A 19,729-nucleotide genomic window follows, 5' to 3' on the forward strand; every position below is an offset into this window, starting at 1 on the left:
ATGTTTTCCTGTCAGCAGTCAAGTTTTCAAGATATTGGACTAAAGATATGTATCTTGAAGATTTGGTTGATGATATGCAAAACATGTTGGGACTGTATCAACAGTAGAGTAATGATAAATGTTTTGTTTTGATTGGATTATTTTTTCAACGTTCACACAACACTCTGACTCACAGAGGGTGACAATGATGCACTGAAAAGGAATCTCCAGAGTTCCTTGGCTGTCTTTTTTGTCATTAGTCCACTGTTGATCAGTCCCTCATGTTTTCCTGTCTCAGTCAAGTTTTCAAGATATTGGACTAAAGATATGTATCTTGAAGATTTCTTGATGATCTCTCTCTCTCATGTTCTCTCTCTCTCTTTCTCTAGAGTAATGATAAATGTTTTGTTTTGATTGGATTCTTTTTTCTCGTTCTCACAACTCTCTGACTCTCTCTCTCTCTCTCTCTCTCTCTCTCTCTCTCTCTCTCCTTCTTTCTTCCTTCTCTCTCTCTCTCTCTCTCTCTCTCTCTCTCTCTCTTTCTCTCTATTTCTCTCTCTCTCTCTCTCTCTCTCTCTATCTCTGTCTCTCTCTCTCTCTCTCTCTCACCACTCCCTATCCACATCATCCAAACAGAAGACAGGTCCAATATCATAACTGTGACATACTCTGGGCAGCTTTTAAATAGTAGTGACCTCATTTTGGCTGTCTTCACCAGCTAGCTAATTAGGAGGCCTATGCTGCAGTCAGAGCTGGTATCCCCATTCAGACCCATGTAATGACTGCCCTCTGCTGGTGAATGGGAGTAATAGTCATTTGGTAATAACAGATAGAACACATGGGTAATAAACCGGCTGTAGGGCCTTCTTAATACCAAACACTAGAAGGGAGCCAATTCTAGCCTTTTGAACCATGTATGGTGAGATAGTTTCCTGAGACCTAAAATACATCTGCCAGCCCTTGACTGGGAGGTAACTTTTTTTGTTTTGACTCTGGAGTGTTGAAAGATTTGGAACTAGTTGGTCACATCACAGTTGTGTTTACTGTGTCATTATTCCCTTTGAGGGAATGTGTCTGGTGTCTTATCAAGCAGCTTTGGACAAACAACAGCAGCACAGGGTATTTATTACCTAATACAACATACAACAGGCATTATATACATGTACAGACACCAGGGGCATTAGTATATGGAGGGACATTAACTTAAAGAACACATACATACAGGAGCAGCCTGATAGTGCCAGCACATATTCAATGTCAAGCAAGGAATGTTAGGCTACAATATGTTACAAAGGGACAATCTTATACGTTTTTCAAAGCTAATTCCATTTCAAAGTTAATTCCATTTCAATTCCACTCAGTTCAGAAAGTGAACCAAACTCCAATTTGAATTTAAAAATGTCCTCATTGAAAAGCATTGAAAAGCATTGGAATTGGAATTTTAGGGTGCTTCCTGAATTGAAATGGAATTGACCCCAACCCTGATTCAAAGTAATGTGGGGACAACCTGTCAGATCAATCATAACAGTCCATTCCCTTCTGAGGTCTGGGATGTGGACCTGCTAAATCGAGACGACGACCCCCTCTCTGGTCCTCGTGACTTCCTGACCAGGGCAACCAGGTTCCCCCTGAACTTCTCCCCCACGAAGGCATACAGCACTGGGTTAACAAAGCTGTGGACCAGGGCCAGGCTGTGGGTGACCTGGAGGGCCAGGTCCACCCTGTTCCTCTCAGCACAGTCGAAGCGCACCAGCTTGGCCCTCATCAGGGTGTCGGCCATCACCGTCATGTGTAACGGCGTCCAGCACAGGAGGAAGGCGAACACCACGGCAATGATGACCCGCATGGCCCTGTGCTTCTGGAAGCCCCGCGTCTGCAGCAACCGGGCCACGGTGATGCTGTAGCACGCCACCATGATGACTAGTGGGAGCAGGAACCCTAGGATGTGGCGTAGGCCGCGAGTAGCGAGCCGCCAGTGGGTGGCGCTACTGAGTTCGAAGTGCTCAGCACACCTCATAGGACCACCGCTCTGGGGCGTGAAGGCGTCATTGAAGAGGGCAGGGAGAGAGAGGGCGCCCCCCAGAGCCCAGATGAAGGTGCAGGCGTACCATCTGCAGGCCCTTCGGCGGCCCTTACGGGACTTGGCGGGGCGAACGATCACCAGGTAGCGGTCGACACTGATACACACCAGGAACAGGATGCTGGTGTAGAAGCTAGCCTCCATAACCAGGCTGAGGAACTTACACAGGAAGTCACCAAAGATCCAGCCGTGGAGCGTGGCAGCAGCCCAGAAGGGCAGGGTCAGAGCCAGCAGCCCGTCAGCTACCGTCAGGTGAAACAGGAAGACGTCGGATGGGGTCAGGGACTGTTGACTGAAGCCAATCACGAGCCCCACAAGTAGGTTACCAGGAACAGCCATTAGGAAGATGGCGATGTGAAGGACACACAGGAATATGACGGCACCGGGATAAAGGGGCTGAGCTGCACAGGAGAATGTGTTAAAGTTCAGCTCAAAGGAGGTGATGTTGAAGTAATAGGAGTCGTTGGCTGAATTGTAATCATAGTCCAGGACATATGATTGTTCTAGCTCTGTTGGAGATGGGGAAACAGTAGTCAGTGGGGTTCTTTTTATGATATGATCACTTAGTCTTATACTGTTATTATATCTAAAGCTTCTTATACAGTCAACAGATATTCTGCACATGTCTTTCTATAGATCTATCCACCACATCCTCCATCCACCCACCCAAACCCATCCATCCACCCACCCACACCCACCCAAACCCATCCGTCCGTCCACCCACCCAAACCCATCCATCCACCCACCCAAACCCATCCATCCGTCCGTCCATCCATCCACCCACCCAAACCCATCCATCCACCCACCCAAACCCATCCATCCACCCACCCACCCACCCATTCATCTATCCATCCACCCACCCAAACCCTTCTGTCCTTCCGTCCACCCACCCAAACCCATCCATCCACCCTTCCACACCCATCCATCATCCATCCATCCACCCACCCACCCATCCATCTATCCATCCACCCTTCCACACCCATCCATCCATCCATCCAACCACCCACCCAAACCCATCCATCCACCCACCCAAACATCTATCCATCCACCCACCAAAACCCTTCTGTCCGTCCACCCACCCAAACCTATCCATCCATCCACCCATCCACACCCATCCATCATCCATCCATCCACCCATCCATCCATCCACCCACCCAAACCCATCCATCCATCCATCCAACCACCCACCCAAACCCATCCATCCACCCATTCACCCAAACCCATCCATCCATCCACCCACTCAAACCCATCCATCCATCCACCCAAACCCATCCATCCACCCACAAACCCATCAATCCATCCACCCAAACCCATCCATCCACCCACTCAAGCCCATCCATCCACCCAAACCCATCAATCCACTCAAACCCATCCCTCATCCATCCAAACCCATCTCTTCATCAATTCATCCACCCAAACTCATCCATCCATCCATCCACCCACACCCATCCAACCATCAACCCAAACTCATCCATTTGCCCAAACTCATCCATCAATCCATCCAGACTCATCCATCCATCCACCCAAACCCATCCATCCATCCTTCCAAACCCATTCCTTCATCCATTCATCCACCCAAACTCATCCATCCATCCATCCACCCACCCACACCCATCCATCAATCCACCCAAACTCATCCATCCATCTGCCCAAACTCATCCATCAATCCACCCAAACCCATCCATCCATCCACCCACTCAAACCCATCAATCCATCCACCCAAACCCATCCATCCACCCACTCAAGCCCATCCATCCATCCACCCAAACCCATCCATTCCACCCAAACCCATCACTCATCCAAACAAACCCATTCATTCATCCACCCAAACTCATCCATCAATCCACTCAAACCCACCCATCCATCCATCCAAACCCATTCCTTCATCCATTCATCCACCCAAACTCATCCATCCATCCACCCACACACATCCATCAATCCACCCAAACTCATCCATCCATCTGCCCAAACCCACCCACCCCCTCACCCATCCATCTATCCATCCACCAAAACCCATCCATCCACCCACCCACCCACTCTAACCAATCCATCCACCCAAACCTATCCATCCACCCACTCAAACCCATCCATCCATCCACTCACCCATCCATCTATCCATCAATCCATCCACCAAAACCCGTCCATCATCCAAACCCATCCATCCACCCAAACCCATCCATCCATCCACCCACTCAAACCCATCAATCCATCCACCCAAACCCATCCATCCACCCACTCAAGCCCATCCATCCATCCACCCAAACCCATCCATTCCACCCAAACCCATCACTCATCCAAACAAACCCATTCATTCATCCACCCAAACTCATCCATCAATCCACTCAAACCCACCCATCCATCCATCCAAACCCATTCCTTCATCCATTCATCCACCCAAACTCATCCATCCACCCACACACATCCATCAATCCACCCAAACTCATCCATCCATCTGCCCAAACCCACCCACCCCCTCACCCATCCATCTATCCATCCACCAAAACCCATCCATCCACCCACCCACCCACTCTAACCAATCCATCCACCCAAACCTATCCATCCACCCACTCAAACCCATCCATCCATCCACTCACCCATCCATCTATCCATCAATCCATCCACCAAAACCCGTCCATCATCCAAACCCATCCATCCACCCAAACCCATCCATCCATCCACTCACCCATCCATCTATCCATCAATCCATCCACCAAAACCCGTCCATCATCCAAACCCATCCATCCACCCAAACCTATCCATCCACCCACTCAAACCCATCCATCCACTCACCCATCCATCTATCCATCAATCCATCCACCAAAACCCATCCATCGTCCAAACCCATCCATCCACCCAAACCCATCCATCCATCCATCCACCCAAACCCATCCCGTCATCCATTCATCCATCCACCCACGCAAACCCATCCATCCACCCACCCAAAACCATCCATCCACCCACCCAAACCCATCCAGCCATCTATCAAACCTATCCACCCAAACCCATCCATCTATACAAACACATCCACCCGTCCGTCCATCCACTCAAACCCATTCATCCAGCCATCCATCCATATATCCACCCAAACCCATCAATCCACTCAAACCAATCCACCCATTCATTCATCCATCCATCCATCCACCCAAACCCATCCATTCCACCCAAACCCATCCCTCATCCATCCAAACCCATCCATTGCTCCACCCAAACTCATCCATCAATCCACTCAAACCCATCCATCCATTCAAACCCATCCCTTCATCCATTCATCCACAAGGCCCTTACGGGACTTGGCGGGGCGAACGATCACCAGGTAGCGGTCGACACTGATACACACCAGGAACAGGATGCTGGTGTAGAAGCTAGCCTCCATAACCAGGCTGAGGAACTTACACAGGAAGTCACCAAAGATCCAGCCGCTCCCCACGGTAACTCATCCATCCACCGACACCCATCTAACATAAACCCAAACTCATCCATTCACCCAAACTCATCCATCAATCCACCCAAACACATCCATCCACCCAAACCCATCCATCACCCAAACACATCCATCCACCCAAACATCACCCAAACTCATCCATCCACCCAAACCATCCATCTAAACACATTCCTTCATCCATTCATCCACCCAAACTAATCCATCAATCCACCCAAACTCATCCATCCACCCATCCAAACCCATCCATCTATCCACCCACCCACCCAAATCCATCCACCGATCCATCGACTCAAACCCATCCATCCACCCATGCACTTAAACCCATCCATCTATCTATCCAAACCCATCCATCATCTACCAAACCCATCCATCATCTACCAAACCCATCCATCCATCCACCCACCCATCCATCCACCTAAATCCATCCCTCCATCCCGAATTTCATGAGTATTCTACAAACTATATAGGTTCTCACCTGTCATTTTTGCAACCAGCTCTATGATAATGAAGAGGGAATTGCCACTGTTTTAAAGACATCACAGCTGGGATGGAAGTGTCAAGATATCCTGTTTAGTGACCAATATTGTGTCACTGCACGTGCGTCATTTGTCAGCCTCAAATTCTGCCTCCTCAACGATTACAAGTGAAAGTCATACACTCCACTTTTTCATTGAATTATCAAAAAGAGTTTGACAATAGTTTGGAACTTTTTAGACAGTTTCTTTTTCTGTCAGCTGTTGGTGAATCTGAGAGGACATTACTATATATTATGGCAAGATAGAGACAGACAGAGAAAGACTAGCCTTTAACTTCTGATGCCCTTGTCTTTGTTGAGACATCTTCACTTAAAGACATCCTCCAGTGATTTTTGAACTTTTACTGTTTTTAAAGCAATATCCCAAGAATAATTACAGTCAAATACACACACTGAAGGGTACAAAAATATGCTTTGAGCAATATAGTGTTTTATAGGCAAACCTGCAAACGTCAAGCTGTAGGGCATTCAAGGAGTTGGTCTGATGAGAACGTGTTATGCCATCCTCATGACATGCGACATGCCTAAACCACCTATTGAGGTGTGCCTTTTGTTAAGTAAATCAGGTGTTAAATGAGTGTAACAGCTCTCGTCGAAATGAATGGACCAAAGCGCAGTGTGGAAAGTGTTCATGATATTTTATACAAAAACACTCAAACAAAAATAACAAACGCGAAAACGAAAGCGCACAGTTCTGTCAGGTACAGACACTAAACAGAAAACAAGATCCCACAAAACCCAAAAGGAAAATAACAACTTATATGTGATCTCCAATCAGAGACAACGATAGACAACGATAGACAGCTGCCTCTGATTGGGAACCACACACGGCCTGGGGACCATCGCTGCAGGCTCAGGACTGGGGACCGTCGCTAAATGCTCCGGACTGGGGACCGTCGCTGGAGGCTCCGGACCGGGGACCGTTGCTGGAGGCTCCGGACTGGGGACCGTCGCTGCAGGCTCCGGACTAGGGACCGTCGCTACAGGCTCCGGACTGGGGACCGTCGCTGGAGGCTCCGGACTGGGGACCGTCGCTGGAGGCTCCGGACTGGGGACCGACGCTGGAGGCTCCGGACTGGGGACCATCGCTGGAGGCTCTGGACTGGGGACCGTCGCTACAGGCTCTGGACTGGGGACCGTTGCTACAGGCTCTGGACTGGGGACCGTCGCTGGAGGCTCCGGACTGGGGACCGTCGCTGGAGGCTCCGGACTGGGGACCGTCGCTGGAGGCTCCGGACTGGGGACCGTCGCTGGATGCTCCGGACTGGGGACCGTCGCTGGATGCTCCGGACTGGGGACAGTCGCTGGAGGCTCCGGACTGGGGACCGTCGCTGGATGCTCCGGACCGGGGACCGTCGCTGGATGCTCTGGACCGCGGATCGTCGCTGGAGGCTTCGCGCCATGGATCATCACTGGAGGCTTCGTATGTGGAGCCGGAACAGGTTTCATCGGACTGAGGAGTCGTTCTGGAAGTCTGGTACGTGAAGCTGCCACAACGCATCTTGGCTGGATACCCACTTTAGCTCGGTGAGTGTGGATAGCTGGCACAGGACGCACTGGGCTATGAAGGTGCACTGGAGGCATAGTGCGTAGAGCCGGCGCAGGATATACTGGGCCGTGGAGGCGCACTGGAGGTCTGGAGCGTAGAGCTGGCACAACGCGTCCTAGCTGAATAACCCCTGTAGCACGGCAAGTGCGAGGAGCTGGAACAGGCCGCACTGGGTTGTGCTGGCGAACTGGGGATACCGTGTGTAGAGCTGGCGCAGGATATCCTGGACCGAAGAGACGCACCGGAGACCAGGAGCGCTGCTGAATGCCCACTCTAGCACGGCAACTGCGGGGAGCTGGAACAGAGCGCACCGGGCTGTGAATGCTCACTGGAGACACCCTGCGCATCATCACATAACACGGTGCCTGACCGGTCACACGCTCCCCACGGTAAGCATGGGGAGTTTGCTCAGGTCTAAACCCTGACTCCACCAATCTCCCCGTGTGCCCCCTCACCCCCCAATTTTTTTTGAGCTGCCTCTCGGGCTTCCGTCATTTGCTTAACTCCGCCGTATCGTCGCCGTTCCTCACTCGCTGCCTCCGCCTGCTTCCATGGCAGGGTCTTGTCCCCTGCCAACCCTGCTCCTCCTGGCCACACTGCTTGGTCCTTTGGTGGTGGGATCTTCTGTAACGGCTCTCGTCAGAAGGAGTGGACCAAAGTGTAGTGTGGAAAGTGTTCATGATACTTTATACAAAAACACTCAAACAAAAATAACAAACGTGAAAACGAAAGCGCACAGTTCTGTCAGGTACAGACACTAAACAGAAAACAAGATCCCACAAAACCCAAAAGGAAAATTACAACTTATATGTGATCTCCAATCAGAGACAACGATAGACAGCTGCCTCTGATTGGGAACCACACATGGCCAAAAACAAAGAAATAGAAAATTTTGACTTTCCCACCCGAGTCACACCCTGACCTAACCAAACGTAGAGAATAAAAAGGATCTCTAAGGTCAGGGAGTGACAGTGAGATTAAAAGGAGACTGGAGTACCACTTTAAGATGAGCACCAATGGGCCTAATAGTTACACACACGTTAGTCCAGTACAACCCCGGCTATGATCCATAGCTAGTCGGCTTGGCCTAACATGTCACGCCCTGATCTGTTTCAGCTGTCCTTGTGCTTGTCTACCTTTACCCCTCCCTGTATTACTGAACTCTGCCTGTCCCTGAGCCTGCCTGCTGTCCTGTACCTTTGCTCTTACTAATGATTATCGACCCCTGCCTGCCTTGACCTGTCGTTCGCCTGCCCCTGTTGTTACATTAAACATTGTTACTTCACACAGTCTGCACTTGGGTCTTACCTTGATGCATGACGTAACCAAACAAAATATTCAACATAGAACATTTCAACTACTTCCTAAACAAGTACCAGGGGCTGCGAACTACCACCTGTTCAGAGAAAACTCCCCCCAACCACAAAGTAGCAATAAATGTGGGCATTCACACACACACAAACACACAGACGATCACAAATAAACAAAACATTGAGTTTGTCAATAAGTGATATCTATTCTTAATGTGTCAAGAAGACATCCAAGATGGCGTAGCAGTCAGACGCCTTTGTCCTTTGTCTTGTCGTGTCCCATATGTATATATCTTTTTATATCTTTTTCTTCGCATATCTTCTTTATATTTTTCTAAACCTCAACTTCAAAATACTCTCCTGCAACCCTCCTCACCCAATGTGGTGTGAATCTGTTTTCTCTGAAGTATTTTTATTTACCTCAGAACCGGGATCCCCCAACAGAAGCTAGCCAGCACACTAGCTACTAGCCAGTAGTCAACTAACCACTGCTAGCGGTCATCAGCTAACCTTTAGCTCGGAAAGCTCTCGCCAGTATGTACAACGCGACTCAAACCAGAGCATACCGGACCTATTTTCTCTCCATATCCCCAGATTCCTACCGCAAGCACTGAATCTTTTCACCTGGATCATCGCAGCTAGCTAGCTGCAATCCGAGTGACTACTCCTGGCTAACGTCTGTCCCGAAGCAAACACCAATTAGCCTGGAGCTAGCCCATGCTAGGCCCATTCTCCCGGCTAGCTGAAGAGGCCCATCAGCCACTCCTGGGCTACAATACCCGGACCCCTTCTACTGCCGGTATGGGACACGGAACCCCGCCGATCCTTCATGACTGTACTACCAACGTAACCTGCTCGAGGGGGTACTCAACCGGTCCCTATGCCGCGAAGTCCCCTGAATGCCCATCTGCTAGCCTGCTAGCCGCGGCCCGCTAGCTGTCTAGAGCATATTGGACTGTTAGCTGAATAGATCCATCGGTCAATTTCTTGGGCCACTATACCTATTTTGCTAATTGGACTAGGTCCTCTCTGCTACTCGGAACCCTACTAATCCATCACGACTGATCTATTGATGTCACACGGAGGCTAAAACAGACTTTCCTCCGTTGCAATGTCCCTCTAAGGCTCTTCTGCTAGCTTGCTAGCCCCGGCCTGCTAGCAGTCTGAATCGCCATGTCTCCAGCCAGCCCAACCATTCACTGGACCCCTATGATCACTCGGCTACGCATACCTCTCCCTAATATCAATATGCCTTGTCCATTACTGTCCTGGTTAGTGATTATTGTCTTATTTCACTGTAGAGCCTCTAGCCCTGCTCATTATGCCTTAACCAACCATTTAGTTCCACCTCCCACATATGCGGTGACATCACCTAGTTTAAACGTCTCTAGAGACAATATCTCTCTCATCATTACTCAATGCCTAGGTTTAGCACCAATGTACTCACATCCTACCATAGCTTTGTCTGCACATTATGCCTTGAATCTATTCTATCTCACCCAGAAACCTGCTCCTTTTACTCTCTGTTCTGAATATACTAGACAACCAGTTCTTATAGCCTTTAGCCATACCCTTATCCTACTCCTCCTCTGGTGATGTAGATGTTAATCCAGGTCCTGCAGTGCCTAGCTCCACTCCCATTCCCCAGGTGATCTCATTTGTTGACTTCTGTAACCATTAAAGCCTTGGTTTCATGCATGTTAACATTAGAAGCCTCCCCCTAAGTTTGTTTTATTCACTGCTTTAGCACACTCTGTCAACCTGGATGTCCTAGCCGTGTCTGAATCCTGGCTTAGGAAGACCACCAAAAACCAGAAATGTCCATCCCTAACTCCCTAATTTCGGTCTTACTATCCAGGTCTGTACCCAAACAATTTGAGCATTCACTTTTAAAAATCCACCTTTCCAGAAACAAGTCTCTCACCGTTGCCGCTTGCTATGGACCACCTTCTGCCCCCAGCTGTGCCCTGGACACCATATGTGAATTGATTGCCCCCATCTATCTTAAGAGCTCGTGCTGCTAGGTGACCTAAACTGGGACATGCTTAACACCCCGGCAATCCTACAATCTAAGCTTGATGCCCTCAATCTCACACAAATGATCAATGAACCCACCAGGTACAACCCCAAATCCGTAAACACTGGCACCCTCATAGATATCATCCTAACCAACTTGCCCTCTAAATACACCTCTGCTGTTTTCAACCAAGATCTCAGCTATCACTGCCTCAGTGCCTGCATCCGTAATGGGTCTGTGGTCAAACGACCACCCCTCATCACTGTCAAACGCTCCCTAAAACACTTCAGCAAGCAGGCCTTTCTAATCGACCTGGCCAGGATATTGACCTCATCCCATCAGCAAAGGATGCCTGGTTATTCTTTAAAAGTGCCTTCCTCACCATCTTAAATAAGCATGCCCCATTCAAAAAGAATAGAACCAGGAACAGATATAGCCCTTGGTTCTCTCCAGACCTGACTGCCCTTGACCAGCACAAAAACATCCTGTGGTGTTCTGCATTAGCATCGAATAGCCCCAGTGATATGCATCTTTTCAGGGAAGTTAGGAACCAATATACACAGGCAGTTAGGAAAGCTAAGGCTAGCTTTTTCAAGCAGAAATTTGCATCCTGTAGCACAAACTTAAAAAAGTTCTGGGACACTGTAAAGTCCATGGACACTGTCACCACCAATAAATCCACTATAATTGAGAATTTCAATAAGCATTTTTCTACTGCTGGCCATGCTTTCCACCTGGGTACCCCTACCCCGATCAACAGCCCTGCACCCCCCACAGCAACTCGTCCAAGTTTCCCCCATTTCTCCTTCACCCAAAACGAGATAGCAGATGTTCTGAAAGAGCTGCCAAATCTGGACCCCACAAATCAGCCGAGCTAGACAATCTGGACCATCTCTTTCTAAAATGATTTTGCCAAAATTGTTGCAACCCCTATTACTAGCCTGTTCAACTTCTCTTCCATATCGTCTGAGATTCCCAAAGATTAGAAAGCTACTGCGGTCATTCCCCTCTTCAAAAGGGGAGACACTCTAGACCCAAACTGCTACAGACCTATATCTATCCTACCCTGCCTTTCTAAGGTCTTTGAAAGCCAAGTTAACAAACAGATTACCGACCATTTTGAATCCCACCGTACCTTCTCCGCTATGCAATCTGGTTTCTGAGCTGGTCATGGGTGCACCTCAGCCACACTCAAGGTCCTAAACGATATCATAACCGCCATCGCTAAAAGACAATACTGTGCAGCCGTATTCATTGACCTGGCCAAGGCTTTCGACTCTGTCAATCATCACATTCTTATCGGCAGACTCAACAGCCTTGGTTTCTCAAATGATTGCCTCGCCTGGTTCACCAACTATTTCTCTGATAGAGTTCAGTGTGTTAAATCGGAGGGCCTGTTGTCCGGACCTCTGGCAGTCTCTATGGGGGTTAGGATCTCTGATCCACCTCTATGCAGACGACACCATTCTGTATACTTCTGGCCCTTCTTTGGACACTGTGTTAACAAACCTCCAGATGAGCTTCAATGCCATACAACACTCCTTCCGCAGCCTCCAACTGCTCTTAAATGCAAGCAAAACTAAATGCATGCTTTTCAACCGATCGCTGCCCCCACCTGCTCGCCCATCCAGCATCACTACTCTGGACAATTCTGACTTAGAATATGTGGACACCTACAAATACCTAGGTGTCTGCTTAGACTGTAATCTCTCCTTCCAGACTCACATTAAGCATCTCCAATCCAAAATTACATCTAGAATCAGCTTCCTATTTTGCAACAGAGCCCCCTTCACTCATGCTGCCATACATACCCTCGTAAAACTGACTATCCTACCGATCCTTGACTTCGGCGGTGTCATTTACAACACTCTACTCAACAAATTGGATGCAGTCTATCACAGTGCCATCCATGTTGTCACCAAAGCCCCATATACTACCCACCACTGTGACCTGTATGCTCTTGTTGGCTGGCCCTCGCCAAACCCACTAGCTCCAGGTCATCTACAAGTCTCTGCTAGGTAAAGCCCCGCCTTATCTCAGCTCACTTGTCACCATAGCAGCACCCACCCGTAGCACGCACTCCAGCAGCTATATCTCAAAGCCAAGGCAGCCGCCTTTCCTTCCAGTTCTCTGCTGCCAAAGACTGGAACGAACCACAAAATCACTGAAGCTGGAGACTCATATCTCCCTCACTAGCTTTAAGCACCAGCTGTCAGAGCAGCTCACAGATCACTGCATCTGTACATAGCCCATCTGTAAATAGCCCATCCAACTACCTCATCCACATACTGTATTTATTTATTTATCTTGCTTCTTTGCACCCCAGTATCTCTACTTGCACATTCATCTTCTGCACATCTACCATTCCAGTGATTAATTGCTAAATTGTAATTACTTTGCCACCATGGCCTATTTATTGCCTTACCTCCCTTATCCTGCCTCATTTGCACACACTATATATAGACTTCTTCTACTGTATTATTGACTGTATGTTTGTTTATTCGAAGTGTGTTGTTGTGTGTTGAACTGCTTTGCTTTATCTTGGCCAGGTCGCAGTTGTAAATGAGAACTTCTTCTCAACTAACCTAGCTGGTTAAATTAAGGTGGAATTTTAAAAAAGATAGAAAAGAGAACAATGGTAATCTTGGGTAGAGCTTCCGTGGGATGAGAGGGTCTACATGTCTGTCATTAACATTCCTGTGACCTACAATACACCATGTCTAGGTCCTGTCCACTGTGTCACTTACGTGATATGCTCAAATTGCATGCATGTCAATTACTGTCATATTGCAGAAGACAGTGGGGTCTTTGGTCAGTGTTGCAAGCTCTTTGTACAGGGTAGGAAGTGAGGTAAGATGGCTGGGTACCTTACAACATTATGCTTTTCCGGCCCATCAAGTGTTAAGCTTCTTAGAATGTGGAAATATGTTGTTCTCAAGCAATGAACTCAGAATCCCTACATACTGTATGTTTTCCATCAATGTGTGTAGCAACGGTCATCAAAATTGTTACAAAGTAAAAAATTAAATTCTGATCAATTTAACTGTTGGACAATGGATGAAGATACTCCAAACTTTTTCCAAAATCTTTTAAATCCATCGGATAATAACTGAATTATAGCACATAAAACTTTGTACAGGCACAGACAAGTAATGAATTGAGTTGAGGCATTTTGGTAGAAATTCAGGTATTCAATTAATTGACAATTAATTGACAAATGTAACTTTTTTTATGATGCACTCTGTCACGGATCCCTCTGATTAGTATTTGTATAAGTGTACCCTTTGGTTTCCATTGGGCTGTCGATTATTGTTACAATGTCCGTTGGTGCTGTGAGGACCTGTGCTGTGTGTTTTGGGATTTCGTGCCCTTGTGGATTGCGCAGATGATTACGGGTCTAGTCCTGTGTGTTAATAATTGTGTATCCGAGGTACTTCTTGCTCTTTTGTTTGGGTTTCAACTCTGTTTTTGTTACATGTTTGTTTGGTCTTCGTCCCTGTGCCTTTAGACGGCACGCCATTATTTGGTCTTAATTTTAAAAACTATTACGCATTCCTGCACCTGTCTCCTGAATTTCTTCTTAACAACGTGACACACTCATTACACATTTTCTTAGTGTATCATTTTCCCCCATATTTTATAAAATAAAGAATTTGTATTGGTTAGAAATATAAGTTGAATTATGGGCTACAGGAATCTCAAATAGCAGGTGATTGATTACACTAACCCACCTCCCATTCTGGAACTATTGCATGACCAGAACTAGTAATTGGTAATTGTCACTCCTGGCAAGGCCCCACCCCCTTTGCTAAACAAACATGTTGCATTGTCTGAAGTACCCCCTCATGCGTATTTTATCAGTAGGCCTATGGTGTCATGAGTCTTCTCAAGTACCCCCTGTGGATTGGCCAAGTACCCCCAGGGAACCTAGTACCCCTGGTTGGGAACCACTGCTCTAATTTATATAAACAAATAGCAATTCAACAATTTGCACGAAATTAACTATTTTGATGGAAGTCACAAATGTCTTCCTGCTAAATTGAACAATAACAAGCTAGCAGGAGGACATTTGTGGATGAACTATGCTCCTCAAGGAGTAAAAGAGTGTTTGATGTCCACCGAGATAGTGAATTTCTGCATATTGTTTAATTGCTATTTGTTTATCTAAAGCATCAGCGATAAGTGGTTGATTGAATCCCAGGCCACTAGGGGGCCCGACCCCCCTAAATATGTATTTATTTTTTATATGGAACTCAGTCAGTCTCAACTTACTGTTGAGTTAGAATAGTAGAATACACAAAGTGTTGGAAATTTGGTTGTGCATCAGCAATTTTTCTCATGTTATGACAGTCACTAAATTAGCCATGACAGCTAAAAATATTTTGATTGGTAAGTTAGTATAATATAAAATTGTAGTAATCATGGCCCGGGGGCCCTGACCTACAGGGGGCTCCAATTGATTTTTGAGCTATCATTAACATGGCATAAGTCATGGCAAAATGTGTAGAATTTCAGGAAATTAGCTTTAAAACATTTCGGTCCACCCCATAGAAAAATGGGTAGAATTGCAGGAAATAGCTCTAGAACTGTCACACCCTGACCTTAGAGAGACGTTTTATTTCTCTCTTTGGTTAGGTCAGGGTGTGATTAGGGTGGGCATTCTATGTTTCCTATTTCTTTGTTTTTGTGTGGTCGCCAATCAGAGGCAGCTGTCTATCGTTGTCTCTGATTGGGAATCATACTTAGGTAGCCTTTTCCCACCTGTGTTTTGTGGGTAGTTATTTTCTGTTTAGCTGTTTTGTTGCCTGACAGAACTGTGCATTTGGTTTTCCTACTTTGTTATTTTGTTGCGGTGTTCAGTTTATTAAAAATCATGAACGCCTACCACGCTGCACCTTGGTCTCCTTCTTCAACCCACGAGAGGCGTTACAGGAACTGAAAAAAAGTATCTCTGCCCCATGGCAAAATTAGTTGAATAGTATGAAATTTGTTATAACATCTAAAAATGGCATAATGTGTAGAACTGCAAAAAAAATGGTTTAAAACGGCAACATTTTCTCAAGAATGTATTTTTTTAACCTTTATTTAACTAGACAAGTCAGTTAAGAACAAATTCTTATATAAAATGGCGGCCTACGCTGGTCAAACCCGGACAGCGCTGGGCCAATTGTGAGCCGCCCTATGGGACTCCCAATCATGGCTGGGTTGTGATACAGCCTGGATTCTAACCAGGGTGTCTGTAGCGATGCCTCAAGCACTGAGATGCAGTGCCCTAGACCACTGCGTTGCAGGCCACTAAAATCTTGCTTAGGGCCCCCAAAAGGCTACAGTCGGCCCTGGATATCTGTACCACCCAATCCGAAAAAAAGCACACAAAAAAGCAGTCACAAATATTTCAGATATCAATGGTCTACAAACACATTTACGACAACAGTATATCTTCAATGCATTGATAAAATACACTGCCTTGCGAAAGTATTCGGCCCCCTTGAACTTTGCGACCTTTTGCCACATTTCAGGCTTCAAACATAAAGATATAAAACTGTATTTTTTTGTGAAGAATCAACAACAAGTGGGACACAATCATGAAGTGGAACGACATTTATTGGATATTTCAAACTTTTTTAACAAATCAAAAACTGAAAAATTGGGCGTGCAAAATTATTCAGCCCCCTTAAGTTAATTAATTTATTTATTTATTTCACCTTTATTTAACCAGGTAGGCTAGTTGAGAACAAGTTCTCATTTGCAACTGCGACCTGGCCAAGATAAAGCATAGCAGTGTGAACAGACAACACAGAGTTACACATGGAGTAAACAATTAACAAGTCAATAACACAGTAGAAAAAAAGGGGAGTCTATATACAATGTGTGCAAAAGGCATGAGGAGGTAGGCGAATAATTACAATATTGCAGATTAACACTGGAGTGATAAATGATCAGATGATCATGTACAGGTAGAGATATTGGTGTACAAAAGAGCAGAAAAGTAAATAAATAAAAACTGTGGGGATGAGGTAGGTGAAAATGGGTGGGCTATTTACCAATAGATTATGTACAGCTGCAGCGATCGGTTAGCTGCTCAGCTAGCTGATGTTTGAAGTTGGTGAGGGAGATAAGTCTCCAACTTCAGCGATTTTTGCAATTCGTTCCAGTCACAGGCAGCAGAGTACTGGAACGAAAGGCGGCCGAATGAGGTGTTGGCTTTAGGGATGATCAGTGAGATACACCTGCTGGAGCGCGTGCTACGGATGGGTGTTGCCATCGTGACCAGTGAACTGAGATAAGGCGGAGCTTTACCTAGCATGGCCTTGTAGATGACCTTTAGCCAGTGGGTCTTGCGACGAATATGTAGCGAGGGCCAGCCGACTAGGGCATACAAGTCGCAGTGGTGGGTAGTATAAGGTGCTTTAGTGACAAAACGGATGGCACTGTGATAAACTGCATCCAGTTTGCTGAGAAGAGTGTTGGAAGCAATTTTGTAGATGACGTTGCCGAAGTCGAGGATCGGTAGGATAGTCAGTTTTACTAGGGTATGCTTGGCAGCGTGAGTGAAGGAGGCTTTGTTACGGAATAGAAAGCCGACTCTTGATTTGATTTTCGATTGGAGATGTTTGATATGGGTCTGGAAGGAGAGTTTGCAGTCTAGCCAGACACCTAGGTACTTATAGGTGTCCACATATTCAAGGTCGGAACCATCCAGTGTGGTGATGCTAGTTGCAGGCAGCGATCGGTTGAAAAGCATGCATTTGGTTTTACTAGCGCTTAAGAGCAGTTGGAGGCCAAGGAAGGAGTGTTGTATGGCATTGAAGCTCGTTTGGAGGTTAGATAGCACAGTGTCCAATGACAGGCCGAAAGTATATAGAATGGTGTCGTCTGCGTAGAGGTGGATCAGGGAATCGCCCGCAGCAAGAGCAACATCATTGATATATACAGAGAAAAGAGTCGGCCCGAGAATTGAACCCTGTGGCACCCCCATAGAGACTGCCAGAGGACCGGACAGCATGCCCTCCGATTTGACACACTGAACTCTATCTGAGAAGTAGTTGGTGAACCAGGCGAGGCAGTCGTTTGAGAAACCAAGGCTGTTGAGTCTGCCGATAAGAATTGATTGACAGAGAAAGCCTTGGCCAGGTTGATGAAGACGGCTGCACAGTATTGTCTTTTATGGATGGCGGTTATGATATCGTTTAGGACCTTGAGTGTGGCTGAGGTGCACCCATGACCCGCTTGGAAACCAGATTGCATAGCGGAGAAGGTACGGTGGGATTCGAAATGGTCGGTAATCTGTTTGTTAACTTGGCTTTCGAAGACTTTAGAAAGCCAGCGTAGGATAGATATTGGTCTGTAACAGTTTGGGTCTAAGAGGGGGATGACCGCGGCAGCTTTCCAATCTTTAGGGATCTCGGATGATACAAAAGAGAGGTTGAACAGGCTAGTAATAGGGGTTGCAACAATTGCGGCGCACTGTACCATCAGAAGGTCCTTGCCCATAAAATCATGTTTAACGTGGGGGTAGTATTGGCTACACATGCCTCCTCATTCTAGCTAGGCCATGCTGATTGTTTGTATTTTCAAATCAACCACATGAACCCCTACCATTGACTGTTACATTTGCAAGAGAAAAAATGTTTCCTCAGTTATAAAATATGGCAGTCATCAACCAGATGGCTGTCCTCAACCAAAAAAATGTATGTTTATCTTCATTCATTTTCTTTGAGACAGATACTCGGATACATGAAGTTGCATCCATTTGCATAAGCCTACATATAGCATGCATTAGTTTTATATACTGTATACAGTACCAGTCAAAGGTTTGGACACATTCAAGGGTCTTTATTTTTTCTATTTTCCACAATGTAGAATAATAGTGAAGACATCAAAACTATGAAATAACACATATGGAATCATGTAGTGACCATAAGTGTTAAACAACAACTAAATGTGTAACGTCTGCTTCCAACTCACACCCTCAAACACTTAGATCCCCTGAACGCAGCTCACTTTCCAGGCCACACTCTCCAGATCCCAGTCACCTGCATTCTAATCACCTTTTCACACACCTGTATGTCATTATCACACACTATTTAGTTCAGTTCTTTGCACTCCATCACTGTGAGATATTGTTTGTTTTGTGACATGTCTTTCAGAGCGCGCTGTGTCCCGTGATTTACACCTTCCGTGTATGATAGTTTTTGCCTATTCCCTGCCTGTACTTTAGCCTATCGGATTTCCTGCTATCTACCTATTGCCCGATCTCCCGAACTACATTACTAGCCTTTTCCCTGCCTGTACTGTTGCCCTTTTGGACCCCCTGTGTATGACCTTCTGCCTGCCCCTGGACACAGCTACCTGCCTCCTCCTGTGGTCTTTTGCAATAAACACCTTCTGCACCCTGCGAATGAAACCAGCTCTCTGTCTCCCCTCGTGTTCATTACAATATTTTAAATTCTTCAAAGTTGCCACCCTTTGCCTTGGTGACAGCTTTGCCCACTCTTGGCATTCTCACATCTAAGTTCACGAGGACTTCTTTTCCAACAGTCTTGAAGGAGTTCCCACATACAGGGCCACTGACACTGCCCGCAACCAAAACATGCCGACTCTCCTTCACTGCAGCAGACATGAGTAAAACATTTAAACGTGTTAACCCTCGCAAGGCTGCTGGCCCAGACGGCATCCCCAGCCGCGCCCTCAGAGCATGCGCAGACCAGCTGGCTGGTGTGTTTACGGACATATTCAATCAATCCTTATCCCAGTCTGCTGTTCCCACATGCTTCAAGAGGGCCACCATTGTTCCTGTTCCCAAGAAAGCTAAGG

General features: G+C 46.8%; 1 protein-coding gene across 2 annotated transcripts; it reads right to left on the reverse strand.

Moving 5' to 3' along the window:
* Positions 1-1,087: 1,087 nt before the first annotated feature.
* Positions 1,088-6,062, reverse strand: LOC135541225 (C-X-C chemokine receptor type 2-like). Of its 2 annotated transcripts, none has more exons than XM_064967323.1 (2): positions 5,977-6,062; positions 1,088-2,568 (listed from the first exon to the last, which is right to left on the reverse strand). In XM_064967323.1, exons 1-2 carry the CDS (start codon positions 5,981-5,983, stop codon positions 1,499-1,501), a joined length of 1,077 nt encoding a protein of 358 aa, XP_064823395.1. In that variant the 5' UTR covers positions 5,984-6,062; the 3' UTR covers positions 1,088-1,498. The 2 variants fall into 2 exon arrangements, with proteins under 2 accessions (XP_064823395.1, XP_064823396.1); XM_064967324.1 differs by lacking the exon at positions 5,977-6,062 and adding an exon at positions 5,905-5,923.
* Between the last annotated feature and the right edge of the window lie 13,667 nt (positions 6,063-19,729).

Source organism: Oncorhynchus masou, chromosome 6 (assembly GCF_036934945.1).
Source record: "Oncorhynchus masou masou isolate Uvic2021 chromosome 6, UVic_Omas_1.1, whole genome shotgun sequence".
NCBI classification, from domain to species: Eukaryota; Metazoa; Chordata; class Actinopteri; order Salmoniformes; family Salmonidae; genus Oncorhynchus; species Oncorhynchus masou.